This window comes from Mauremys reevesii, linkage group 18 (genome assembly GCF_016161935.1).
Source record: "Mauremys reevesii isolate NIE-2019 linkage group 18, ASM1616193v1, whole genome shotgun sequence".
Taxonomy (NCBI): domain Eukaryota; kingdom Metazoa; phylum Chordata; order Testudines; family Geoemydidae; genus Mauremys; species Mauremys reevesii.
The window spans coordinates 6,243,992-6,271,948 of record NC_052640.1 but is presented as its reverse complement, the minus strand read 5'-3'; the positions used below and the strand labels follow the sequence as shown (position 1 = coordinate 6,271,948).

Below are 27,957 nucleotides of genomic sequence, written 5' to 3'. Positions count from 1 at the left end.
GCCAGGGGCTAGCCTCCCAGGCCAGGAGCTCAGGGGCCAGGCAGGATGGTCCCATGGGCTGGATGTGGCCTGTGGGCCGCAGTTTGCCCTCCTCTGGTTTAGATGCAACAAACCCTGCATCTTGGCTGGGGGTTAGACTAGATGATCCTTGCAGTCTCTTCTAACCCTATGATTTTAAGTAATTACTTAAACAACTAAAATGTATTTTATGGCAAAGCACAAGTTCAGAGGTTTTCTAAGCTACATTAATTCTCATATTTCAACTAATTCTTTTTAAGTATGTATAACAATTTACATACCTGACACATTAAATCAGACAACACCCAAACAAACTAAGTTTTCATGTAGCTGTAGTAACATGTTTCTTACTGGAGCTTTGATGCTTGAGAATCAACCATTTTTGAAAATATTTATATGAAAACTCATTTATTAAACCTCTGTACACAAGAATGAACAGGTATGTACAGCAAGTTTACATAAAGAATGATGTTACAAAAGGTAGAAGTGGTGCTTAAAAATTGACCCACAGTTAATTTATAAAAAAATATCCGAAATGGTGAGGATAATGCTGGTCATCCCTGATTATTCCCATCTGATTGCCAGGACTTTTCATGTGGAACATTTTAAAATATTGGAATTTTTAAAAACTGTAATATATTAAACTTATCTACAGGATAATTAGAAACGTAGAAAGAGCAGACTAATGTACAAAGAACAGATAAAAACCACCATTCCACCTGAAACTCACTATTAACGATAGTATAAATCTTAACCAAAATATTAAACAGCAACCGATGACTCACTGTTTTAAGAGTTTCATGTATATAAGAGTGTAAAATATGCTGAACAAATAAATCAATAGTCCTTACATCCCTTAGTGGAAGGTTTTGATTTAGTCAAGTTCTCATATATTGAACGGTCAACATTGGTCCTGGTCAAATGGAAGCCCTGCATGAACTTAAAAAAAAAAAAAACCTCTAGGGAAGAACGCAGAAGAATTATATTAGTCCACTCTTAACTACTAAAAAGTTTTTCACAAAAAGGGCACGAGATTATCCAATTTGGTGGATACTTTAAGTTTCTTTTGGGGGCACCATAAAACCTTAAAGGAAGACAAGTTAATCTGAAGCCTTTTTGTTTTTTTGCTGGTTTCTTGGGGAATTCTTTAATACACTTCGTATTCGAAGATAAACACCAGTTGATTCTGCCATATTTTCAAACTCAAATGGTGTTATTCCTGCTGCAAACTTGCTCATGTCAGGAACAGGATTTGAGTTTTTTGTAGATGATTCAGCACTGGTGACCACATGAGTAACACCTTCATTTCCTCCATTGTTAACCTCACATTTTGAGCCTATAATGCTGTTCTCCAGAATGCCTTCAGAATCCACATGATCAGTGTCACCTTCCTTTAGATCAAGCAATCCATCCCCTGAATTAGGGTCACTTTTAGAATGTTCATTTCTGGATATCTGCATACTAGTGTCTGAAATCCCAATTTCCATTGCAACCAGCTTCTCAGATGTTCTTCCTTCTGGAACAATGTCCAGCTCATTCCTAGATGGGGATGACGTAACAGAGCTTCCAGTTAAAGGTGTATCAGCAGGTATATCAGAGTCACTGTTTGTACTGTCTGCCTGCTCAAGTGCAGCCCAAATCAATCGCTGCTGCTCCTCAAGCTCTTCTAGGGTCAAAGTATCTTCATCCATGGCTGAATCCCCCACTCTTGGCTGAGCAGAATCACTGGAAGGAGTTGATGCTGGAGTATTCCTGCGAAGAGAGGCAGTAGGCGCTGGAAGTAGAGGGGATGTGAAGTTGGGTGGAGTACATGGAGGAGTTCCTCGTGGCAATGGGGGTGGAGTTGCAATCGATGGAGACCCAGGTGGCAGTGGAGGTTGGAACTGAAAACTGTCATAAGCTAGAGAACCGTGTGGCATTTCCAAATCTAAAATTAGAAGATTAAATAAATCTCCATTAGTAGTACTGAAGCCTGAATTCCTACCTTACCCTACTTTTAATCAGTTTTCAAATCTAAAATGTATTCTTTGGTTAAAGACAGTAAACTTATGTTCTCAGCCTTTTGAACCCAAGCATCAGCTTATGGAGAAATACAGCCATATCATCTGAAAAGCCTATCCTGGTGCTTGACAAATTTTTGCATGTCCCAGTATCCTTGAAACTTGCCATACTGAATCTGTCATTTTGGATTCCAGAGGGAACGCTGATGGCTGTTTTAAAAGCTGCATTTTTAAATGCTCTTAAATATGGATAATACTGAACAAAGTTTGAAGCCAAACCTTAAAGATTTTAGATCCAAGGTGTATGGAAATGCCCTCCTCAGTTTGAAGGAATCCAGAAGGGCAGCTGGGAGAACTGCTATAGAAGATAATTCTCAAATTTGACTTTAGAATATTTAAAGAAGAAAGTTTTCTGGTCTTTTTAACAGCCATTAAAGCTTTCCTCATTCTAATTCCTCTGAAAATATCACGTCTGTTGCAATGCCCACAAGTTGTAAGAATGGAACAATTGATAATAAAAAATTGAATTTAGCTCCTTCCTCTGAATTTTCTACTACATTTTATTTATTTTTGCTTCTTTTAAACTAAGTCAAGTCTTCAGACCAGGCAACTCTCTTTGGGGCTTATTCGGGGTCAAACACGCTGTTGATGATATATAAACAGTATTCTTGTTTTTAAACATTAGCCCTTCAAATTTATTATTTTAGTAAATATAAAATGATATCTGTAAATAGTAAATTAGAGAATTCCCTGGATGGGAAACCCAGTTGATTAAGTCTACCATAAAAATCTCGGGAGAACTAGGAAAACAAATTGTTTCACTGATTTAGATTTTGCCTCCCAGCTTTCTTATATGGTATATTGATGTACAACACTAAAACATGTTAGCTTGGAGAGTATATTTTTAATCCTGTTTCTATTATGGGAATTTTCTTTGTTCAAATTAACTTATAATCAGGTAAAATACATTATTTTAAAATAATGTGTAATTTCCCACCCCCTAATTCTAAGAGGTGGATTTAGAAGAGTGCAAGAGTGACAGCCCTAAGACTAAACAGTTTATCCACAGAGCAGGCAGCTGCAGTACAAGGTTTCTTGGCCCTCATTCCCAATTTGTGCCACTTCTGTCTACCTTAGATATCTCTATGACCCCCATTACTGTAGTCTAACAACCTCTCACTAATGTATTTATTATCAAAACAACATCACTCTGAGGTAGGAATATTATAATCCTAATTTTAGAGATGAGTAACTGAGGTACAGAAAAGAGAAGCGACTTGCCCAAGATCACATTGGAAATCTATGGTAGAGGAAAGACTTGACCCCAGATCTCCCAAGCCCTAAACTAAATGCCCAAATCACTAGACCATTCTTGTGCTCTCTCTCACTTCTAAGGGTGAAAGGCAATTCAATTTATATGCCCACTTGACACTTGGTCTCTTCTGAAAATACCAACAAGGGCATCAGCTGTAGCGAGAATACTTGTCCACCAAAATTTGGATGTGATCAACTCATGTTTCTGTGGGTTATTCTGTGACCCAAATAATATTGTCACTATTGACCTGGTCTAGATTGAGAGTGGCAACCTAAACAGTCCACTTCTCTTGGGCTGAGGTATAGCCCTCACTGTTACAACACAGAATAAAATACTCTGACGAAGAATATTGGTAAATTACAGAAAGCCCAACTATAATCCAAAATAATACAAGCATTTGACAAATACAGTTAGTTCTCTATTTTAGCAGTACAGTTAAAATATCATGTAATACATTTAGATAGTGTCAGTAATTCAATACAAACTGAAATACTGATAACCATGTATTGTTATTGAAGTCCACATTTCACTACAGAGTAAGGAGTGAGTTATTCTGAAAGTATAAAATCATAATTGCAAAAAAAGAAAAACTATACCAGAATCCATGTCCATGTCAGCTACTGATACTGCTGAATTGTCTCCTTTTACCTTCTTTGAATTGTGAGAACTTGATGGATATGCAGACCTTTTATTGCTAGATTTTGGACTTGGCTGAGGAAAAGTTAGTCAGGAAAATAGAATACAAATTAGTATTATAAAAGGTACTATTATGTGATAAGGTGGCAATATTCCCTGCTACAAAAATACTAATTACAATCCTCAGTGATCTCAATTTGATAGGGTCCATTTTGTAAGCAAAACACTCAGGTGTCAGAGAAACTTGAGAGGTTTAATGTAATGGAATGAAAAAAATAGCAATCATGTTTAGTTTTTCAGTGGTGAAAAAGAAAGGGATTTTGTCTGCATCCCTATCAGAGCCTCAAGAACACCCCTTTTCTCCATGCTTACCCACCCAGATCTCTTGAAGCCACCATGTCATATGAACAGGACATTTCCTCTGTAGCAATCTCACAGAAACTGTTCTTTAATTACCTGTAGAACAACTCAATGCTTTACTCTCAACCCCCATAAAAAAAAAAAGTCTTGTCAATTGTAATGTACTTCCAGCTTAAGAAATAGGAAACTGAAACCTGAAATTAAACATACTGTTTCTTGCTTGAAGCAAGAAACACTAGATTGGAGTTAAACATTTACATTAAGGTCTCAGAGAAAGCTATGTAACAAGGTTGCCACACATGTCCTGCAAACATAGTATTAAGCTCTTCAACCATGAAATATCTGAAACCATGCCTATGTTAATTAACTATAAAGTGGACTTTTGTGCGGACTATATCTGAGTTATCTAAAATTTAAATTTAGGCATATATCCAAATGGAATTAGCTAACTGTTCCTACAAACAATGAACTAGAGTCTTTTAGCACTGGGTTTAGTAGATGATCAGACAAAGAGAAAGAGTCTAAGTTGTTTTATAAGATGGTGGTTTTTGACATCAAACAGGTGGCCCAAAAGATTTAAAAGGATATGGACAAAAGTAATGGTTTATTCAGAGGGCTACTCTCTAGTCTCAGGACCTGTTTTTAGCTATTGTACTGATGAAAACCTCAAGATTTCACACCAAAACCCAATACCCTCTATTAGCCATTTTTGGCCAAAGTTGGAGGTGTATACAAGAGACCACTGACAACTGGTAACAACAATACAGAAATACATGATTTCTCCAATGTTTTGTATCCAAATATAACACAAATATATTCACCGCTCGAAAATTAGAAAGGTAGCTAGCAAAAACTTCCTTCTGTTGAGATGGCTGCATGGGTATGGAACCAAATATCCTCCATTCCTACAGGGAAAAAAAAACATCAATAAAGCTGGACATTCAGTAAGCTGTGGCTAACAATGCACATGCAACTATAACACACATGATATGGACAGATTAGTAAATGTTCCAATCAGAAATTTATTTAACTGGGAAGGAGGAAGAACCCCAAATATGAATTTTTAGCAAAAATATGAGCTCCATTCCAACTTGCGAATATAAGTGTCAGCTGCATAGAGCTATATTGGGCAAGAAACCACAGCACCACTTTAATGAGATTTATTAGCCATTTTGTTGCAAACTTATTCAAACTTTGTAGTGCAGCTATTAAAATTTACCTCAGGAGGAAAAGTGAATATAAAGAGCTACAACTTGAATAAAGTCTTCCAAATTATTAGTAATAGTTATGCTAAAATCTATGACAATACATTCAAAACAAAGAAAACTGAGGAAAAGCTACATTAAGAGGCCACTAGCCACCAGACAGAAAACAGTGTAAGGAATAGAAAATTCTTTAAGGCACCTTCCAACACCAAGGCTCAACAGGTGCCTATTTAACTGGTTTCTTAATCTGCCCCATTTTGTCCAAGTGTTAAAAGATGCATTACTGAACTTGTGCATCTCAATTCCTGAGACATTCTTTTGATGCAGTTTTTGTTTAGCAAAGAAAGATTACATGGTACAGCATTGCTATGGTAACATTCATATTTCGAGAACACTTAACATTTAGAAAATTTAGATTCATATGAATGTGCATTCAGCTTTGTTTTGAAAAATATTGGCATTTAAGTGAAAATCTGAATATCAGCATAGGTACAGTATCATATGCTCCCATCTCATAGTGGAAATAAGCAGCATTACACATTAACAGCAGCCTCCTGGAGGTTTACTAGAATCAGCAAAAGTCCAGATAGACTCTTTATTGCACAGGTTTCTTCAGAGATCTTAATTAACTTTTAAATAAATACTTATTCCCTCTCCCCACACACTAATATAATGGATAATTGAAAACAAACTTATTTGCAGTTGACCATCAAGGTTTAAATAATCCCCAAGTAGTTAATGTTTTGTCTTAGAATAACACACCGTGTGTAGCATATACACTTACATCTGAGATCCCACTTGGAGTAGACATATTAAAGCCTGGATAGTTTATTAACTTAGAGACATCATAAGTGACACATTTGTTTTGTTGATAGGGTCTTTCATCTTCTGTTTCACCACTAGTAGCATCTATAACAAAGTATCATAAATGTTAATATTGCTCCTGAGGAAGAAGGTTACAGAAAACATTGCAGCAGAAAGACAACAGATTGCAAAGTTGAAACACAGTTTAGAGAAAAGGCTTGCAACCAATGTAGCAGGAATACAGTCGCAAATTCTCTCATTAGATGTGTGCACAGCTTCCACTGAAGTCCCAACTAAAGCCGGAGCAGTATTCTGACTCTACTGTTGGTATCCTTGCAGAATTTGGCTCTAGAACATTACATCTGTTGTTTGATCCTATGTTCTGTGTCACCAGTTTATGTTCTTTAAACTCAGGGACTTAAGACAGGTCTGGAAATCATTGCTTTTTTTTGGCTGTGGGAGTCAGTCTTCATTACCTCAAGGAATTGGCATAGCTAGGGCAGATGAGGGAAGAATGGCACGCTACACAAGCGGGTTAAGAACCAACTTTGCTTATCGTAGTTCAATTGACCCTGGTAATGTTTCAATACTGTTCTCTTTGGGGTATCTCCTTAATAGTGAGATACTTATGGAAACCCAAGACTATAGTGGGGTGGTTATGTGGAAAAGAGCGTTTCTCCGCAACAAGAAAGTTGAACAAGGAAAGCGGGGAAGGGGAATAATATTAATATTTTTAGAATATCCATACAGAAATTATAGTTTTCCTGCTGGCAGCCACTAAATTAAAATAACTTCTAAAATGGACATTTTCTCATGAGGTTTCATCAAGAAGCACCACAGTTTGAAGTTTTAAAACCAATTAAAACACTTGATAAACTAGGAATGTCCTCCATCTGCTTTTAACACATTCAGAATTGGACAATTTAACCAAGCTAGACACAGAGCAATACAGCCCTGCGAAACAAGTATGTGGCAGCAATTTCTATGTGGATGTGGTTAATGAACCATTAACCAAGGACATGAGTGTGAAATGGAAAGCTAGGAGATAGTCTTGCTTACTTAGATTAAGTTGTAAGTTTTACAATAAATTCTGAAGTGTATGCAAAGCCTGTATAAGGATTGTGGCTAGGAGAAATGTGTGCTAACAATTTGTGCTAGTCATAGGCTTTATTGACGCAGTCTGGATCAATTGAATTTTCTTTAGAGAATGAACTGGAAGAGCAACTGACCAAGAATAATGGTGTCACTCTGAAGAGAAAAGAAGATTAATTTTTTTCCCTCCATCATCTTAAATACCTCAATCAGGTAATACTCGTGATAGGAAATCAGGAGATTATCTTGTATCATTGCTACTTAACTGTGGGGATAGAGAATAATCAGCATTAAAATGTAACAAAATTCGCAAGCTACTCAGTAATAAATTAAGTCTTTATTTTGTTTTTTAAACAGAGAAGAGAACTTGGGCTTTGATATATGCTCTAGACAAGTCTGAAAGAGGGAGCATAAAACATTAATATAGAAATAATTACGGAACTTTGAGGAATACCACTGTTTCCTTCAAAAGGCTCAAATAAAGCAACTTAATCAGACTGAGCTAATCAAAAAAAAGTTTGATCAAGCAAGAGCAGGTCTGACACTAGGCCATATATGAAACTTATATAGCTTTCCACAAACTCCATGGTCTAGCGTCAGAGGTTTAAAAGATAGTGAGATCAAATGGACAAAATCCTTCCAACCATGTGATTAAGTCATTTCAGAAAGAACAGAGCTGCTTCACTGTCACAGCAGTATTGGTATTATTAAACGTGACTGGAGAAGCTAAGAAAAACTGGCTCACAGCAGTCTCAACCTTTCCTGTAAGGAGCACATCTGATGCAGGAAGAAAAACAGCTATCTGAAAACATGAAAACTTTTTGGAGCAAGACCACCACCTTTGGTATTTTTTTTGGTGAATTCTAATGATGAGCATGATCATAATTATAATATTAACTTGACAGTTTAGCACTGGTACAGTTCTTTCGGGAAACAAAACAGTCAAGAGTCCAAGACTTAAAGGTGGCCTGAAGCCTCAACATTGCAAAAACTAATTTTAAATTCATCGGGGAAGGTGGGGGGGGGGGGGGGGGAGAGGGAACCCTGCAGCTCCCAGCACTATGGAGCCGCAGCAGCAAAAAGTCAGACAGGTCACTGCTTCTGTGAATTTTTGTTTATTGCTCGTGACCTGTCCATGACTTTTACTACAAATAACCATGACAAAAATCTTAGCCTTAATTATAACCCACAGTCAATGTCAAGAAACTGGCAAACTCGTATACTTAAGAATTCATTAGTTTCATTCTTCCTTTAAGTAGGAAAGGAATGAGTTACCTCTACAGTCAGCTAGGCTTTCCTAGCTGCATACTACTTACCTTTTCCATCATAAAGTGCAAGTCCTGAATCCTCCAGTTCAGCCTCTTTGAGCCAACCTGGGGGGTAACCCAACTGGCGCATGCGATATATAAATGGAGGAAGACTCTTATCTGTGACACCAAGCGCATCTTGAAGTTCTTCACTAGATAGGAAGATTATTTTTTTTCTTATAATCACTGTCATATTTTAAGACTTAGTCGATTTAAGATTAAGTTACCCAGTTACAAAAGTTTCTAGTTATAAAAGCAAGACAGTCACCTTCTAGAACACAAAAATTAAAGTTGTTTCATTTGTATACCTTGTACAGTTAATCCCTTAGAATATCTATTTGAATTATTATATTAGATGAAGAACTACATTAATGTTAAAGATTACAAAGTTAAATGACAAATCAGAAAATTAGAAAGCTAAAGTTCACATTTAACATTAACTTGCCTGTACAATGCAAATAAATGGATGTATGTTTAAATCTATATCTTAGAAAGCTGCCTCTAGTACGAGAGCCACAACTCATTTCTGGATTTGAGAGTTGAAATTTATAACCTTTAAGGTAATCTGCATAGGAAAAGACATCCTTCCTGTAAAGCTAGATTAAACTGAAGTGTTGTCTTCTTGTTAAATGGGATAAGCATATTTTATATGGAAAAAATATTTTTTTTTAAATGAAAAGCTTAATTTCCTGAATCCAGCATGAACTGTAAATGACCCTAAAAAAGGGTCTCAGGAACCATAGAAATATTTGTAGTCTCCCTCATTAAAAGACTAACCTGAGGACTCAGTACGTGTCACTATAGGGTGCCTAGATCAGGGAAAAGTTGGACAGCGTAGGATTAATGGGGAAAGTTTCAGCATGAAAAGAAACTTGAGGAATTTATCAACACATGAAGACATTTACAAAAGGGGTCTTAACACAACTGAAGATCTAGTTACCAAGAGAATTATTATACAGTAAGTGATAACTTTTATACATTACAAATGGCAGAAAAGTTATTTGATGTGTGTGAGAAGTACAGTGATCCAATCAACGTGTGTAGAGGGGAGAGTCACGGGGGGGGGGAGAGATACCTTATTATTCCTGGTTTAAACTTCCCAAACCTCTCTTCTACTTCGTCCGCATGATAACGTTGCTGAAAGTTCTGGTTACTTGCTTCACCACAGGCTTCCATGAACTCTCTTCTTTTCTCACTTATACGGGTAGCATTCCGAGGCTTAAATACAGTTGAGAGACTCACCGTGATGCAACTTAAGCACACAATTCACTCAACCCAAACCAAATTATTAAAAGCTGCCTGAAAGTTACATATCAAGGGCATGGAACAGATCTTACATCACAAGACCAAGGCCAGCTCATTGTTCCACTGAATGGAAGTTATAATAAAAATGAAACCAGTGTACTTTAGAAATCTGCCAGCTTCAGAGGGAAAGCTAGAAACATGTAAAGAGACTTTTCTTTAAAAAGGAGGGATCAAACTATTATGCTATGACAGGTTCATTTAAAATACTGATTTAAATCTCTGAAGTTACAAGTATGACTGAGATATACATACAGTTATTTATCTTTAATAAAAGATCATGACCAACATGATTCCAGAAATATCCTGTTGCACTGAAATACATTTTGGGGAACTCAGAGGCAATCTTTCGGATATTGAGGAAAAGTTTACCTTTGGACAATCTTTCATTTGATGCTCTTCAGAACCACAATTGAAACAATGAGGTTTTGGCCTGTTTAAGGAAAGCACTAAAATAAATTTATATTGTAAATTTATCCCTTTAAAATGTACTTTTGAAGTGCATACTTATTCTTCATTATTCTATTACATGCAGAGATTTACATTAACTTGAAATATTCAGTTTTAAGAAATCTGTAAAGTAACTTGTGTACTATAACTAAACATGCATCTTCCTCCCAATTTTTGTAGTTAAAAAACCCCAAAAACAAAAAACCACATTTTCCTATTTAAAAAAAAAAAATGTTTGTTGCTGTCAGGTGAAACATGAGAAACTAATTATGGAGGAAGCCACATAAAGCACTGTCAATTGCAGAAAACAAACAAACTGAAAAGATAAAGTTGAAGTAAGTAATATTTCCAGACAGAAATTAGATTATGTCCCCTTAGGAAGATAGCGACTATTAAAGAACTCTCTTTCCTTTGACTGAAGTATTTTTAACTAAAGTTACATAGACTTATTTGTATAATGTCAATAGTGTGCTAGCTGCTTTGCAAGTAGCTAGCAAGGAACGGTCATGTTTCTGCCCCACGGATGTTACAATCCAGACAACTGGAGTGTAGGGGGCTATCAACCCTACAAGGAAGTATTGTGGGGGTTCTGCCCCCAGGTGAACTCATGCATGTCAGAGGGAGGGGAAGAGGCATGGAGGTAGGAATGGGACTCCCTGGGACTAGAGAGGCTGCTGAAGGGATGGGAGCAGGACCTGGAGTGGATGGAGAGGCTGTGGGGGAGCAGGACCTGGAGGGGCTGGAATGGATCTAGTAGGAACCCTGGGATCCTCCTTCCCAGCCTGGAGCCAGCTCACCACCTGCCAGGTCTCTGCTCCCCCACTTACAAGGAGCTTCCATGCTCCCTGTCGACATCACAAAGGCTGGTGGGAAAGATGGAACGGAGAGAAGGGATGTAGTTGAAGGATTCAGTTAAAAGGACACTATCAACTTCATAGATATGCTGTAAATTATTTTCAGATGCTATACCACCACTCTGGATTATTAATTAATTATTATTATTATAAGAGAACATTTTAGAAATCTCATTTACTTGCTGATGTGCTCAATTCACGGTTTGAATTTCTCTCATAGGAAAATGAAATTTGAAGCCAGTTTCAATTTTGTTTGTTGTCACAGATTCACTTTCAGGTTCTTAGTGCTTCAGTGTTTGGGTTTGAAATGCTGCAAAATAATACTAACTTGTCTAAAAACAACAGTTCTTGGAATTTTTTTTTAAACCATAGAAGTGTTTCTATTGGTATTTAATTTTTAAAAGGCTGGTTTTCAAAAGATTTAATATTTGGGCCAAGTTTAAATTTCGTGTCCCTTTAAGCACATGATTAGTTAATTCCCTGTGTGTGTGCAGTCACTTTTACCAATAGGATAAGGGAGAGTGGATAAAGAGGACAACCATAGCTGCACACCCTCTAGGATTGTCCTGGAGTCTCCAGGAATTAAAGATTAATCTTCAAATTAAAGACTGTCATGTGATGAAACCTTCAGGAACATGTCCGACCAAAACTGGCAACCCTAAGGACAACCTAGGTTTTAAATCTCTTAAAAGGGGTTCATTTTTAATGACGGACTTGAAGGAGAAGGAGGAGGCATATTTGTTTTCTCAGAAGGTACGATTCAAACAGATTTCATGCAAATTGTTCTCTCAGAATACTTTATCCACCATCTAGAAGTATCCACAGTGAAGCATGGTTGCAACTCTGCTTTTTTTTCAAAACGTAATATTTCACTTGAGTATGCAGTAGATTATAGAAAAGCTTAACTGAACTTGCCTCTGTGCCTACTATTTGCATTTGAAATAAGGTATTTCAGATGCTGGAAAAACTAGGCAAACTAGGGTTATCCAGAATTTCCAAAATGACCACTCTTCTGTAATTCTACTTTTCCTCACAATGGCTACACAAACTATTCCAAGATAATTTTCTATTAAATGCAGAGAAAACAGACCAAATAAAAAATGCTGCATAGAACAAAAGCTACGTGACAGCACGTCAATGCAAATTATTAAAAAAAATGCTAGCTATAAAAAGAGAGCAAAGCACAAAACCAGTTAGTTCAGAAACAGATTTTTCTTACACATGAATCTGACTGCCTTTTTTTGAGCATCCTATATTCCAAACAAACAACTCAAAAACCTTTTCTAGTGCAAAATTCAATATTGTTAACTTAATTTAGAACCATAAAAAGCAATTTATTCCCCCACATACTGGACCATTTAATAGTCACAATGCAGATTTTAAAGTTTTTCAGATTAAAAACTTTATAGTTAAGATAAATACAAACCTTTTTGCTTTTACTTGTATTTCTTGCCCATCCAGAGAGAGAATCTGGCTGAAAACTTGCTGGTATCTTAGATTTCAATAAGGAACTGCTACTGTACAAAGCAGAATTTCAATCTTGTTTTAATTGACAGCGATAGTACTTTATACAGAAGAATGTCCCCATGGCTTAAGCTACAAGTGCATCCTTACTAATATGTTTCAAGTAGGGCTGTCGATTAATCACAATTAATTCACATGATTAACTAAAAAAATTAACTGTGATTAAAAAAAAAATCAATCACGATTAACCGCACTGTTAAACAATAGAATATCAATTGAAATTTATTAAATATTTTTGGATGTTTTTCTACGTTTTCAATATATTGATTTTATTACAACACAGAATACAAAGTGAGCACTGCACACTTTGTATTATTTATTACAAATATTTGCACTGTAAAAATGATAAACAAAAGAAATAGTATTTTTCAATTCACCTCATAAGAGTACTGTAGTGCAATCTCTATCGTGAAAGTGTAATTTACAAATGTAGGGGGGTGTGTGTTACATAACTGCACTCAAAAACAAACCAATGTAAAACTTTAGAGTCTAGAAGTCCACCTCAGTCCTACTTCTTGTTTAGCCAATTGCTAAGACAAACAAGTTTGTTTACATTTACGGGAGATAATGCTGACTGCTTCTTATTTACAATGTCACCTGAAAGTGAGAACAGGGGTTCATATGGCACTTTTGCAGCTGGCATTGCAAGGTATTACACGCCAGTTATGCTAAACATTCATATGCCCCTTCATGCTTCGGCCACCATTCCAGAGGACATGCTTCCATGCTGATGATGCTTGTTAAAAAAATAATGTGTTAATTAAGTGTGTGACTGAACTCCTTGGAGGAGAACTGTGTCTTCTGTTCTGTTTTACCTGCATTCTACCATATATATCTCATGTTATAGCAGTCTTGGATGATGACCCAGCACATGGTCGTTTTAAGAACACTTTCACAACAGATTTGACAAAACGCAAAGAAGGTACCAATGTGAGATTTTTAAGGATAGATACAGCACTTGACCCAAGGTTTAAGAATCTGAAGCGTCTTCCAAAATCTGAGAGGGAAGAGGTGTGGAGCATGCTTTCAGAAGTCTTAAAAGAGCAACACTCTTATGCAGAAACTACAGAACACAAACCACTGAAAAGAAAATCAACCTTCTGCTGGTGGCATCTGACTCAGATGATGAAAATGAACATGCGTCAGTCCGCTCTGCTTTGGATCGTTATCGAGCAGAACCCATCATCACCATGGACGCATGTCTTCTGGAATGGTGGTTGAAGCGTGAAGGGACATATGAATCTTTAGCGCATCTAGAACATAAATATCCCGTGACACTGGCTACAACAGTGCCATGTGAACATCTATTCTCACTTTCAGGTGACATTGCAAACAAGACGTGGGCAACATTATCTCCTGAAAATTGTAACTGAACTTGTTTGTCTGAGCAATTGGCTGAAGTAGGACTGAGTGAACTTGTACGTTCTAAAGTTTAACACTGTTTTATTTTTGAATGGTTATTTTTTGTACATAATTCTACATTTGTAAGTTCAATTTCATTATAAAGAGATTGCACTACAGTACTCTATTAGGTGAATTGAAATATACTATTTCTTTTGTTTTTTACAGTGCAAATATTTGTAATAAAAATATAAAGTGAGCACTGTACACTTTGTATTCTGTATCGGAATTGAAATATATCTGAAAATGTAGAAAACATCCAAAAATATTTAACTAAATGGTATTCTATTATTAACAATGCAATTAATCACAATTAATTTTTTTTAATCACTTGACAGCTCTAGTTGCAAGTTACAGAAATCAATTCCAGTTGCAGTCCACTATAAAAACTCATTCACTGAAATATTTGTACAGAGGAGTCCCCACTCGAACGCTTGACTTACTCAGTACCATATTGCCACCTGCCAAAACAGACAGAAGCTTCATCGGGTAAGCCTAAAGGGAGTCTTCCTTCGGCCTCGCCACTAGAAGCTAAACTAAGGTGAATGTCACCCTTTATATATGTAAACAGATCTCAGAAAAAAAAAAAACCAACAGATACATTTAAAGAGAATATCAAGGTTGACAGACCCAAAGGTTTATCCCAACCCCACTTTGCATTTCTCCATACCCCCTGCAAAGTCTTTCCCCTCTCCCTTACTGTCAGCCACATCAAATCATCCTCTTCTTTCATGTAGCTACATTCTTGGAAACCACTAAAATATTTACGCTCACAGAACCCTAGTCTCTAAAGTACTAAATAGTAGAGAAGCTGTGCTAACTTCAATTTCCTGATAGTTTATGAGAAAGCAGATGACAGGAAGAGCAAATTATAACGTGATGTGTATGCAGTCAAAGGCAGACACAACAAACCCAGGTTGGCCCGCTAAACAGACGGGATTTCTCACTCACTGCAGGCACACTTTAAATTATTAAATCAGATTGTCATAGTTAGACGTTTTAAAAAAAATTGCAGAAAAAGTTTTAACCTCAACTTTGTGTCTGATTGTGTTATTTGGTTATATAAACAGAAAAAGGAACTCCATTTTACTAAACAGGATACTTGGGTATTTCCCATCCTTCTGTCAGCTGTGGATTTTCGTTTAATATAGGTTGTCCCAGTTTATCAAGACAAAAATTGGTAAAATATAGAACACTTCCTACAACCTGTTGAAAGAGCCAGAAAATTGTCAGTATATCAGATTAACTGATAATATTAGAAAGGCACAGTATTTTAATATTTCAAAATAATGTAATTAGTTGTACAAAAATCAGTTAAAATAGTTTATTACCTATTTAAGGATGTAAACATAACCAAAACATCCCTCCATACCTTCTGAATGTACATATAGGTAAGTTTTCCAAGTATGAAGCTAAAGCATCATGAATTCCAATAAAGTCAATCAATTACATTGCTAAAACCTTGCATATCTTTTTATGACAACACTTTGGACTAAAAGTAAGAATAGAACTTTGGAACTACCCATGAAGAATATAAAAGTTTAACTTACACTGAAAGCTTCCTTAATTTTTTTTATTGTATTAGAACTTGTCACTTTATGGTCCTCTTCCAACAGAATACTGGATGGCTAATATGAAAAGCCAAAAACACACATAAAAAACTCCTTAATTGCTGCAAATGAAACACAGATGATATAACTGCTGGTTCCAGCTTTTCATTGCCACGTACACACAAACTAACCACATGCTAGTATATGAAATATATGAAACTTGTAGGCTAGTGATAATATTGTATACAACCCAAGAGGTGAGGTGACATGGCTTTGATTTCTAGTATCTAGAACCTTGGTGTCATGGGCTGGGAATGCTGTGGAGGAAACATGCTCAACCTCTGGGATGGCAAGAAAAGGGAGGAGAGGGTGAAGAGAAATGCCTTGTTTCACTTAACTGTCCAAAGGAAGTGGTCGTTAATGAACTATCTGCAGGACACAGAAAGAATTCTCCTTCCAAACATTTGAGAAATGTACCATTTGTAAATAGTAGGAAAAAACTTTCTGTAATTCAGATAAACTAGCAGTGTGATATTGCAACCAAAAAAGTGGGGAAAAAACCCAAAACCATTATGTTTCTATAAACTCAGACTAAGACCAGAATGGTCCATTACAATTATCTAGTCTGAACTCCTGCACATTGCAGGCCACAGAACCTCATCCACCCAACTCCTATCATAAACCCATAACCTCTGGCTGAGTTACCAAAGTCCTCAAAATATGATTTAAAGACTTCAAGTTACAGAGAATCCACCATTTACACTAGTTTAAACCTGCAAATGACCCATACCCCATGCTGCAGAGGAAGGCAAAAAAACCAGGATCTCTGCCAATCTGACCCAGAGAAATTCCTTCCCAATGACATATATGGCAATCAGTTAGACCCAGAAGATGTGGGCAAGATCCACCAGATACAAACCTGGGAAAGAATTCTCTATAGTAACTTAGAGCCTTCCCCATCTAGTGTGCCATCACCAACCACTGGAGATATTTGCTGCTAGCAGTCACAGATCAGCTACGTGCTATTGTAGGCAGTCTCATCATACCATACTCTCCATAAACTTAAGTTCACTTTTTAAGCCGGTTAAGTTTTACCCCACTACTCCCCTTGGAAGGCTGTTCCAGAACTTCACTCCTCTGATGGTTAGAAATCCTTGTCTAATTTCAGGCATCAACTTGCTGATGGCCAGTTCATATCTATTTGTTCTTATTTCCACATTGATGCTTAATTTAAATAACTCCTCCCCCTCTCTGGTATTTATCCCTCTGATGTGTTTATAGAGAGCAATCATATCTTCCCTCAGCCTTCTTTTTGGCTATGCTTAACAAGCCAAGCTCTTTGAATCTTGTCTCATAAAATAGGGTTTCCACTCCTCTGATAATCCTAGTAGCCCTTCTCTGCACCTGTTCAAGTTTGAATTAATCTTTCTTAAACATGGGAGATCAGAATTACACACAGTAGTCCAGATAAGGTCTATATTCTTTGAACTTATATACCTGAGGCTTAACATTGAAGTGGGTCCTTTCTGGTTCAGCTCTCTGCTGCTCCTCATATTTTTGAACTAAACTAGAAATAAAATCCTCAATTTCTTGATGATACTGCCTGCAAAAGGTAGAAATAAGAGAATACAACAGACTGCATGTGTGTATTTAAGGATTCCTGAAACAGAAATTATAAATTTTGAACACTGTATAATTAAGTTACTTTGTTCAATGTTCAGGATAAGAATTTTATTCCTGAACCTTTTATTGCTAGATGTGTACATCTTAAGGTACAGCTTGTAAATCTAAATTTCATGCTGCCCCAATGTAACTAACATATCACATCTATAAATTGGAAAAGACAGACATACAAATGTATTAAAAAGCAAATTCAAAACTGCAACCATGCTATTTAATATAGTTTTTGTGGATGTCAGAACTGATTAAATAACCAAGTAGAAGTAGAAAAGAAATTAAACATAGGCAAATGGAACTGGATGCCACATATCCAGCCACATAGGTAGATTAAGATCAGAACAAAAAAAAATGTGGTTTTACAATAAATCAAAGTAAGTAACTAAAAAGGACACTTGCATAAGTAGTGTAAAATGTTGGCTAAACATCAGGAAAGACTTCGTACTTGAGAAACTATTCCACAGTCCAGTTTCTCAAGGAAAGCGGTACAAGTCCCATTGCTTAGAATGCTTAAACTTAACTGGATAAAGTACTACAAACTGGCTCCAAGTAGGATATAGGACAAAGAAAACAAAACCAGAAATCTACTATAGACCCAACAGTTATTCCCCTCCAACTTTTTTCTGATTTTACAATACTTCACACTTTTCCCACTCATTTGGCTGCTCTAAAATTGACTGAGAGAAACCATAAGCATCAGTTCATGGATTCTTCCAAATATGTTTTCTTTTTAAGGTGATGTATACGAACAGAAGAAAAAGTCTAATGATTGTTTTAAATGAGAAATAAGTTAGTGACATCTCAAAATATTCCTTTTAAAAGTTAAAAAGAACATTCAAAATTTTGCAATACTAGTAACAAAGTAGTTAGTAATATTAGACTGCATGCTAAATTTCAGCCTTTAGTACCTATTTACAACCAAACTCCTGATGGCTTTATACTTTTATCTAACACTTCTGTTATTTATAGTACTGCAAAACAGTAGCAGCTATATTTAAAAGGGACACAAACAACTTTTAAATAAGTGACATTTCTATCTGAAAATGTACATATAACTGTTAAAAGTAATCCTTGTTATACTTAAAATTAGAGAAAAAGTTTTCAGTTTGTTCATTTTGTGCATTTGAAAGCACTTTGTATATAGTCTGTTTCACTACATTGTGGTCAGATGAGCTTATCACAAACACAGAGGTCTGGGGAACTTAGACTCATATTTTCCTCGAGTCCTACAAAATGGTGATTACTAAAGCAGCAGCAGAGCTGAAACTGAAAACAAAAAAGGGCAACAGACAAGTGTGTACATAAAAAGGAAGGGAAGAAGTATGCTTGAGCATATTTTGTATTGTCAATCTTGTGCCCATCTAAAGAGACCCTTCTAAATATAAGCACTAAACACTCATTTCAGAACTTAAAGGATGTTCTGTCAAACACCTTTTAAAAAAATTAATTTAAAACATCAAGTTGTCAGTGTCCATTTAACTAACATACCTCAGTATATGTATGTTTGAGAAAATTATATTTAGAAAAAAGGCTTACATGAAAGTAATGTACCAGTTGGAATCAGGATATTAAAGACATTTTGCTGTAACTGAATAAGTAACCAGGGTGCAATAGGTTTATATTAGGCTGTTGTAACACAGCCATAGATTGGTTAATACATGTCAGGTTGCACGCTAACAAATCCCAAAAACGGCAATCTTAAAAGGGATTAGACTGACACTTTATTAGCAGGGGAAGTTACTTACTTTGAAATAACGTTGTTCATAAATAAAATCTGTAACAAAGGTCCATCTAATTTAGAACTGTCCACTGAAAGTCCGCTAGAAGAAAAAAAGATACTCTAAAGTTACTGTGCAATTACTTTCCCCCCCCCCTTTCTGCATGAACAGTGTGTGCATCAGCCTACTCATTTTATCACAGCAATGCCACTAGCCAAGAGGACTCTCACTTTCCCCAAGGCAGACACACAAGTAGGCTTGGCCAAAACAAATGCCATTTGCTTTTCACCCATTCTGTTGGGTGCAACAGGCTGCAGTTTAACTCAAAATTGACAAAACATCACAAATATATGTATTCAATTAGTATTTATTCAGTGAGAAATTTCTAACAGGTCAAAGTGATTATCAGATCTGATAATTCTTGCTACTCAATTTCAAAGAAATCTATTTTCCTAAAGGCTATGTCAACAGTTTTTATATAAAAAGATAAAACATCTTTAAATACTATATAGTCAAGTCTGAATGCACAAAGATAGTGTCCAGAGTGCTCAGGCATTTCAGAAACCCAATAATTTTAAAGACAAACGATAACTGAAACCTTTTCTAGAAAAGGTAATTTTATATGTTCATGGTGCTCATGTATAAGACAGTGATTAGGCAAGCACCTGTGCTCTGAAAGGGTCTATGTTAAATATACTCATTGATTAGATCTTGTATTACTACACTACAAAGTCAAGTCAATGTAAGGCAGCTTACATCAACCTATGTAAGCATACACACTACAGCATTCCTCCTGCTGCTGTAACTCACCCGCTATGATGACATAGAAAATCCACATGGACTAGAGGCATAAAGGCTTAGGTCAACATAGCTGAGGTGGTATAGGCACTGCGTTACTTGCATTGCCTGTTGGCTGTCAGGCTGGCTGACAGCTCCGGGAGCGGGAGGGGATGTTCCAGCTGTGAGCCCTAGCAGTGCTGACAGCTGGAACCTTGCTGCCCAGCGCTAAGAGCTTGAGCTGTGGGCATCCTGCAGAGTTCCCAGCTGGACTCCAGCTGCTACCCAGGGCTCTCAGCTCAAGCTCCCAGCTGGAGCCTGGCTGCTGCTGGGAGAGCCCTGGGCGGTAGCCGGGCTCTAGCTGGGAGCTCTGCAGAGAGCTGAGAGCCTGGGCTCTCAAACCCCCATTTCTCCCCAACCACCCATCTTAAGTCAGTGTAAGCCAGAGGTGAAAGTAAGCTGGTCTGGACTGGACCAGCTTCCCCAGGCTGCCAATTTAAAGGGCTTGGGGCTCCCTGCAGTGGTCGGAGCCCCAGGCCCTTTAAATCGCTGCCCTAGCCCGGCTGCCAGGGTAGTGGCGGCAGGGCGCCGTTCGAGATTTAAAGGGCCCAGAGCTGCGCTGCGGTAGTGGCGGACAGAGCCCTAGGCCCTTTAAATTGCATCTGAGCCCCGGGGCTCCCAGTCACCTCTGCAGCTGATATCAAGGGGCCTTTAAATCACCCCCGGAGTTTCAAAGGCCCCGCCTCTTCTGGTTGAGGCCACAACCCTGCTCAGGACTCCGGTGTACCAGTAAGTCTTAACTTACTTTCACCCCTGGTGTAAGCGCTCCTGGTGAAGACATGTACCACTGACTGAAGGAGGGTAGTGTGAACATGAAAAACTGCAGTAATTGCTGCAGTGGCTGTAAGTTGGCCTAACAGTTTGATTTTATGTCTACAATACACAATTGCGTTAGTGTTCCAACTTGGAAAGTCAATATTAACATACCTTGGTCGTGTCAGAATCTTCAGTTTTCTTCTAAGTTCTTGATGTTAATTATTTGTCAAGGAATACTGGTTTCCTCTATATTAATCAGACTCAAAGTATACCACTTTAAGAAAGAATCAACTCTTACAATAGTTGTACTGAACAGCAAACAGGATTTTAAGGCTCTTTCACTTACTTTACTCACTGCATAAAGCCATTCATAAACTCACCAACCAAAAAACTGAATTTAGAGGGCTAGAACAAAGTGAGTGTGAAAAGCAGGTTAAAAGAGGGAGAATTGTCTCTTTACAAACAGTAACTCACAATATGCACTACAGAAAAGTTCTGTTACTGATGGTATTTTGTCCCTACTTGGTAGCCATCTACTCTGGATAACACAGCACTCCCATGGCAGAAGCTATAGTTAAAATTACTCAAATAAAACTGACTAAAGCAAGCATTACAGGGAGAAAAAGCAATGCAGGGAAAGTCAGAACTAAATGGAGAACTAAAACTGTAACTTACGAAAAGAAATTTAAAGAACCAAAAAGGGATCATCATAAAAAAACACCACTATACAAAGACAAATACACTGAATAAATTAAGAAATACAAATAGGACTAAGTCACATTTGGCCCAGGTACATATATTTCTTCCACAAACACCTTCATCCCCACAAAAGGAAAAAACCAAAATTTAAAAGGAAACTCCAAACACTCAGTCCAGCAGTTTCACAGTTTGAAAGTGTCAAAACGCACTTCGCAGCTAGACTAAACAAAACATGAGAATAAAACTTTAGCTACAAAGAGCATTTCCGAATCCACCTTGTTGTCACCTTGCTTAAAAACAAATTAACATCTGAGACACTGGTAACATGAGACTCAATGCAAGACTCAGATTTTATTCTGGTTTAAAATTCAACATAAAAATGGATTTTTAAACTCTAAACTATGGAATGCTTACTGGTGCTTTCCTTTATTCTGGAAAACAAATAGGTAGAAGAGAAAAGTTGTTATTTTAAATCCACTTTTCATCTCATTTACACATTTTTAGTTGTAAAACAAGATGATCAAGATTCCAAATCTTTCCACCAGGAAAAACAAAAACTGAAAACTCAAGGCCAGAGAGGATGAAGAAGTCAGACCTGCCAACCCTCTTTCATTTGATGAATGAGAGCCTTCTCATTTTAGATTGTCAAAAATTGTTTGTTTTTTAATTAACCAAAAAAAAAACAAAGCCCCAAATCTCTCACCCTCATATGATGAAAGGATTGGACAAAAACTATTTCATTTAAATGCATCTAAAAATAATTGCTCTTCAAGTTACTGGCTTACCATTTTTGGGCTTACATAAAGTTAGAAAATGCCAAAAAAAAAAAAAAAAAAAAGGTAACTCAGAACAAGGAGAGCATTGCATCCATCCCTTCAAACTAAAAATAATCTTTTAAACGGTCAAAGCTTGAGACAGCCTCAAAATCGTGGGCCACTCATTACCACTTCAAAAGTTATTTTTCCTCCTTTGGTACCCTGTTGTTAATTGACTTATCTCATTAGACTGAACTCACACTTGGTAAGGCAACCCCCATCCTTTCATGTATTTATACCTGCTCCTATATTTTCCACTCCATGCCTCTGATGAAGTGGGTTCTGGCTCACAAAAGCTTATGCCCAAATAAATTTGTTAGTCTCTAAGGTGCCACAAGTACTCCTCATTCTTCAGAGGAGTCAGAGACCTTTTTTCTTTACTCTAACATCCAATATCCCTGGGAATAGAGACTTATTTCAAACTATGATGATCTGAGTTAGGATCACACTTTTTTTTTTTAAAAAGGAGATTTTTAAACAGCTCATCAAGCCACACTTTATGTTATTGCCCAGATGACCCAGCCCTATACAAAAATCACCACAACCCGACTGGGGTGGCATAACTCACATGCAAAACCCAAACTAGACTCAGTGATCACTGAGTAGCAAGCCCCCCACCCCAGTGAAGCAGAGACCATGTTCATCAAGGGGTGGGGGGAGTGAGAGGGAGAGACCCCAGACGTCCCGATTTTATAGGGACAGTCCTGATATTTGGGGCTGTGTCTTATACAGGCGCCTGTGACCCCCCGTCCCGATTTTTCACACTTCCTGTCTGGACACCCTATTTGGGGGGCAGTAGAGGAGCTGAAGGGTTTTGTGCCTCATGAGCCTGGGAGACTCCTCAACCCAGCAGTCCTGGCCCCGGAGAAGCAGGAACCGAGGCTGCGCCGGAAGGGACCCAACATCAGGGGCGAAAGCAGACCGCGGCTGGGGCTATTCCCTGCCCGGGGATGAACCGAAACCAGGCCCAGATCCCTCCCGTCAGGATATTCTCGGACCGCAGCTGCCGCACCATCTCCTCCGAGTCCCTCAGCCGCTCGCGCAGCGCCTCCCCGGCCTCCTCCAGCTCCTCATCCTCCTCGAAACGGAGATGAAGCGGCTGCGCCGTCGGGGCGGCCACCTCGTCACCGTCCAGTTGCTCGAAGAGCTCGCGATCCCCGAAGTCCACCTCAGCCGCCATCTTAGGCTGCGGCAGGAAGCGGGGGAGGTCGGTCAAGGGGCAAAGGGCAGAGGTAACGGCCACCTCAGCCACTCACAGCGCGAAGGGAGGATGGAGGAGGACAGGCAAAGCGGGATCTCCAACCGGAACGGCCTCGTCGCCGTAGAGTGGCGGTGGCCTCCAAAGACTGCAAATCCCGGCATGCAACAGCACAACTTAATCATTGCGGCTTATAGGCCAGCGACGCTTTACAGTGTAGCCTTAGAAGACCATGGCGTGGGGAGGGGGTTAAAAGCAAAAAGGAGCGTTGCATGTTGGGATTTCTAGCCCCCCTCCATACTATGGTCTCGGAGGCGCAGTGTGTGCTGGGATTTGTAGTCCAGAGGGGATGATTTGGGGTGGATTTGAAGATTCCTTGAGACGTGCAGCTCACAGCAACCTCCAAAGTGGAGGCAAGAACCACAGGAGGTCTCTCTCTTTTGGATAAAACCTTGGAACCCCATGCACTGGGCAACAGCTAACTGGCTGTAAGCATGAGTAAAGGGAAAATCCAGAGGGGGCACGGAGAAGGAAATGTTAAAATTTGCACTACTGTGACAAACCTGTGAAAGGGTGCAACAGTTTTCTCAATTTGCATCCTGTATTTTATAATCTGACTTGTCTGTCTTCTCCCTCATGTAGATTGGCAGGTCCATGGGCAACGAACAGTCCTATTTCTCTGAGAAGTACTGTGTACATCTCTGGCAGATGATAAATAAAAATAACCCTTCTAGTGTTTTTTGCGTAACAAATGTAGGAACAACTTAATCAAGGCTCTCAGATCCAACTTCCCCTTGTGTGTGAGTTGTCTTAAATTTCTTTTTCTAGCATGAGACACAAGTTGGCCAAACCTGCTTCTAAGCCTGCTCCAAAGGAAGTGGCAGGAAGCAGTATAGATGTGGGGTTTAAATACAGTAGAGGACAACCTGCAGGCCACATGCAGACCAGTCAAGGTAATCTGGCAGGCTGCCAGTTTGTTTACATTTGCAAGGCCGCCCACAGCTCCCAGTGGCCGCGGTTTGCCATTCCCGGCCAATAGGAGCTGTGGGAAGCGGCGGCCAGCACATCCCTGTGGCCCATGCCACTTCCCGCAGCTCCCATTGGCCAGGAATGGGGAACCACAGCCACTGGCAGCTGTGCAAATGTAAACAAACTGTGGCAGCCCCAGCGGATTACCCTGACAGGCTGCATGTGGCCCATGGGCCACAGGTTTCCCACAACTGGTTTAATAGAAAGGCAGTGGCCATATTTTATTTTGCAAAATAACACCAGTGGAACTGAGACTCATTTCATGCTTTGATCAGTTTACTTGTGTTCTGCTTTTTCTGTTTTCAAAATGTAACCTCTTTAAACAGGGATTGTGTTATTGTGTCTTTGTTCAGTGCCCATCAAAATGAGGCCCCAATAATGTACATATATGCATGGAGTCTGAGGCTAATTTTACTCTCCTGTGGTGAAAAGGCTCCCAAAAGCTGTTCAAGAACTTCTGAGGACACTCTAGAAATACAAAATATTAACAGTGGTTCTTAAAGAAGCAGATATAGGACTTTCCAACTGGTATGAGAAATAAAACCCATATTTCAGATGACAGTGCCTGTATGTAGCATTGTTTATTAATATTTATTACACATAATAAAACTGCAAATCTCTACCCATAGCCTGTGCTCAGAAATTAGCTAGAAGAACCTGTATAGCTACCTTGCCCTGCCTGGTAGAAAGGTAGGAACTGAGAACAGACCACCAAAAAGCTATGGTTATACTTTTACTAAATGCCTAGGTAGCAGGCACAGCAGAGCTCTCTCCCCTCTGGCCAGTGATTTCTTGAAAATGTTACTTTCAGTTTTCAGCCTATGGCTTACTTCTTCAAAAGACAGATAAAACTAGTGATAACAGGGGTGGGGAAAGGTACTCCACAAAGCTCATCATTTTTGCTTATATCAAGCATGGCAGATTGCCCTTAAAGGATACAAGAAGGACCCTACCAAATTCAGTACATTTTGATCAATTTCATGGTCATAGGATTTTTAAAATCACAAATTTCACCTATTTAAATTTGAAATTTTATGGTGTTGTAATTGTAGGGGTCCTGACCCAAAAAGGATTTGCGGGAGTCACAAGGTTATTGTAGGGGGAGTTGTGGTACTGCTACCCTTACTTCTGCACTGCTGCTGGCAGCGGCGGCGCTGCCTTCAGAGCTGGGCAGCAGTAGAGCAGTGGCTCTGGCTAGGAGCCCAGCTCTGAAGCCAGAACCGCTGCCAGCAGCAGCGCAGGATGACATGGTATGGTAGTGTCCCCTTACTTCTCGGCTGCTGCCTGCAGAGCTGAGCCCTCAGTCAGCAACCACCACTCTCTGGCTGCCCAGTTCTGAAGGCATCAGCGCAGAAGTAAGGGTGGTATGGTATGGTAATGCCACCCTTACTTCCGTGTTGCTGCTGGCGGGGTGCTGCTTCAGAGCTGGGTGCCAGGCCATCTGCTGCTCTCCAGTCATCCAGTTCTGAAGGCAGCGCAGTCAGGACCCTGAATTTGAGATACGTTGGTCTCCCATGTGAAATCTGTATAGTATAGGGTAAAAGCACACAAAAGACCATCTTTCTTGGGGGGAGACCAGATATCACAGTTCATGACATTTTTCATCGCCGAGAATTTAGTAGGGCCCTAGATAGAAGAACCAAACTGGCTTGGAAATAAGGTTCTCCTGTCAGTCACTGACTGAAAATAGCACATTCTTCAGTGTGGGAAAATCTTTTACAACTTCTATGGATTGACAAGCATAAATCTTTATATTCAAATACTCCTTTCCTCCTACTCTCAAATAGCTTGAGCACTTACTTAAAGGAAATAGAAATTAAGTGAGAAGTAACTCTCCTTTTTACACACATTTAATCTAATACTCACTTTGTTCCTGCTAATTGGTTGAAAAAAATATGAGTTTCATTTGATAAACTTCCAACTTTTTCAACAGTGAAATTACTATCTCACAGCTTTGACACACAAATGAAACATACCATTTCTTAGTCTGCTTGAAGTCAAAATGACTAGTATTTGGAGCAATTTCTTTATGAGCAAATCCTGTTTAGGAACTTAGGAAAGTTGTGGAAAAGATGATGCAGAGCAATTTCTCCATTTTCAATACTTAAGTTTCATGGATTCCATATGTCTGTGATAAATAAATTTCTTCCGTTTCCGCAAATCTATCAGAGCAATGTTTTTCAACCTGTGGTCGTAGACCCCTTAGGATCTGCAGACTATGTCTTAAGATTTCCCAAGGGGTCCACACATCCATTTGACTTTTTTTTTTTTATGTTCCGCAAATGAAAAAAAAAAGATTTTTCTCAATCACTGTATTAGAGTTTAAATTAAACACAAGATCACAACACCATACTACTGGACACTAATAAACATTAGTAAGTCTTCTGTGACGGATTTCTCCATTAGTCAATTTTTTATCACAATGAAAAAAAGCACTTGCCTTTCATTGCCAAGCACTCCAGAATTTTGGTCTTATGTAACATTCTTGAAAGTACCCAAATAGGATGTTAATTCAACTTTTGCTTATTTGTTGGAGATGGAAAACTTCTTCTACTTGCCTAGAAACTTGCAACCATGCAAATCTACACAGGATATTATGAGAAGGCATACAGATTTGTGCCTGTAGCATTTTTTCAAGTTATTTTAGGAAAAAGGACTAAATTGGAGTGCTCACTTAAGAGAAAACACAGGAGGAAAGTTTAATTTATCCACTTCTCCTGTTTCCCTATATTTAATCCTCTTAATACCTTTGCTTTCTTTCTTTATACGTTGAAATGTTTCCACTGTATCTGTTTGAGAAAGGAAACCAATTTTGTATTGTCAGTTTTATTCATGAAGTTTTATATCACTTTACAGTAACAAAAACAAAAAACAAAAAAAGAGAAAACCTCAGCCATTCATCTTCAGATAGGCCAAGGGTTAGACCAACCATGAGAATCACCAAGATATGCCTCACGCATCTTACAGAAGCATGAGTAGTCATCTAGAACTCAGACTAACAAACTGATATGGCAATGTGTGAGCTACTTGATCATTTCAGCAGAGGGCTTGGGTGGGGTTGTGGCAGCAGCAGCAGGGTTCTGCATTTCATTCCAACCCCATCCCAAGCCCTCTTTGAGGTGGTAGAACAGACTCTTGCCTCAGATCCCTCTGATGGGAGGCAGCAGACAGGGGGCCTGTAGCTCCTTGTCCTCCAGCTGATCAAGGCCTTCCTGCTCCTCAGCTTGTTGCTCCCTCTTTTGGCCCAGAGGGAGAGGGAAAGTTATGCCTCTCTGCCACCAAATGGAGGGCTCTACTTGTAGTCCAGCATAAGTTGAATTCACTGTATGGGGCATTAATTTATGTTGTGGTCACAGAAAAAACACTGATTTTTTTTTGGGTGTAAGGGTGGAATTAATTAGGGTACAAAA

The 27,957-nt window shown here is 38.5% G+C and overlaps 1 protein-coding gene across 1 annotated transcript; it reads right to left on the bottom strand.

Moving 5' to 3' along the window:
• Window positions 1-409: 409 nt before the first annotated feature.
• Window positions 410-23,675, bottom strand: ZCCHC8 (zinc finger CCHC-type containing 8). Its single transcript, XM_039505400.1, has 14 exons — window positions 23,311-23,675; window positions 20,978-21,020; window positions 19,241-19,315; window positions 17,316-17,421; window positions 15,819-15,896; window positions 15,371-15,474; window positions 12,770-12,835; window positions 10,412-10,472; window positions 9,813-9,955; window positions 8,747-8,889; window positions 6,319-6,443; window positions 5,151-5,234; window positions 3,930-4,044; window positions 410-1,945 (listed from the first exon to the last, which is right to left on the bottom strand). The coding sequence occupies exons 1-14, from the start codon at window positions 23,498-23,500 to the stop codon at window positions 1,119-1,121; spliced, it is 2,160 nt and encodes a 719-aa protein (XP_039361334.1). The 5' UTR covers window positions 23,501-23,675; the 3' UTR covers window positions 410-1,118.
• Window positions 23,676-27,957: the final 4,282 nt, after the last annotated feature.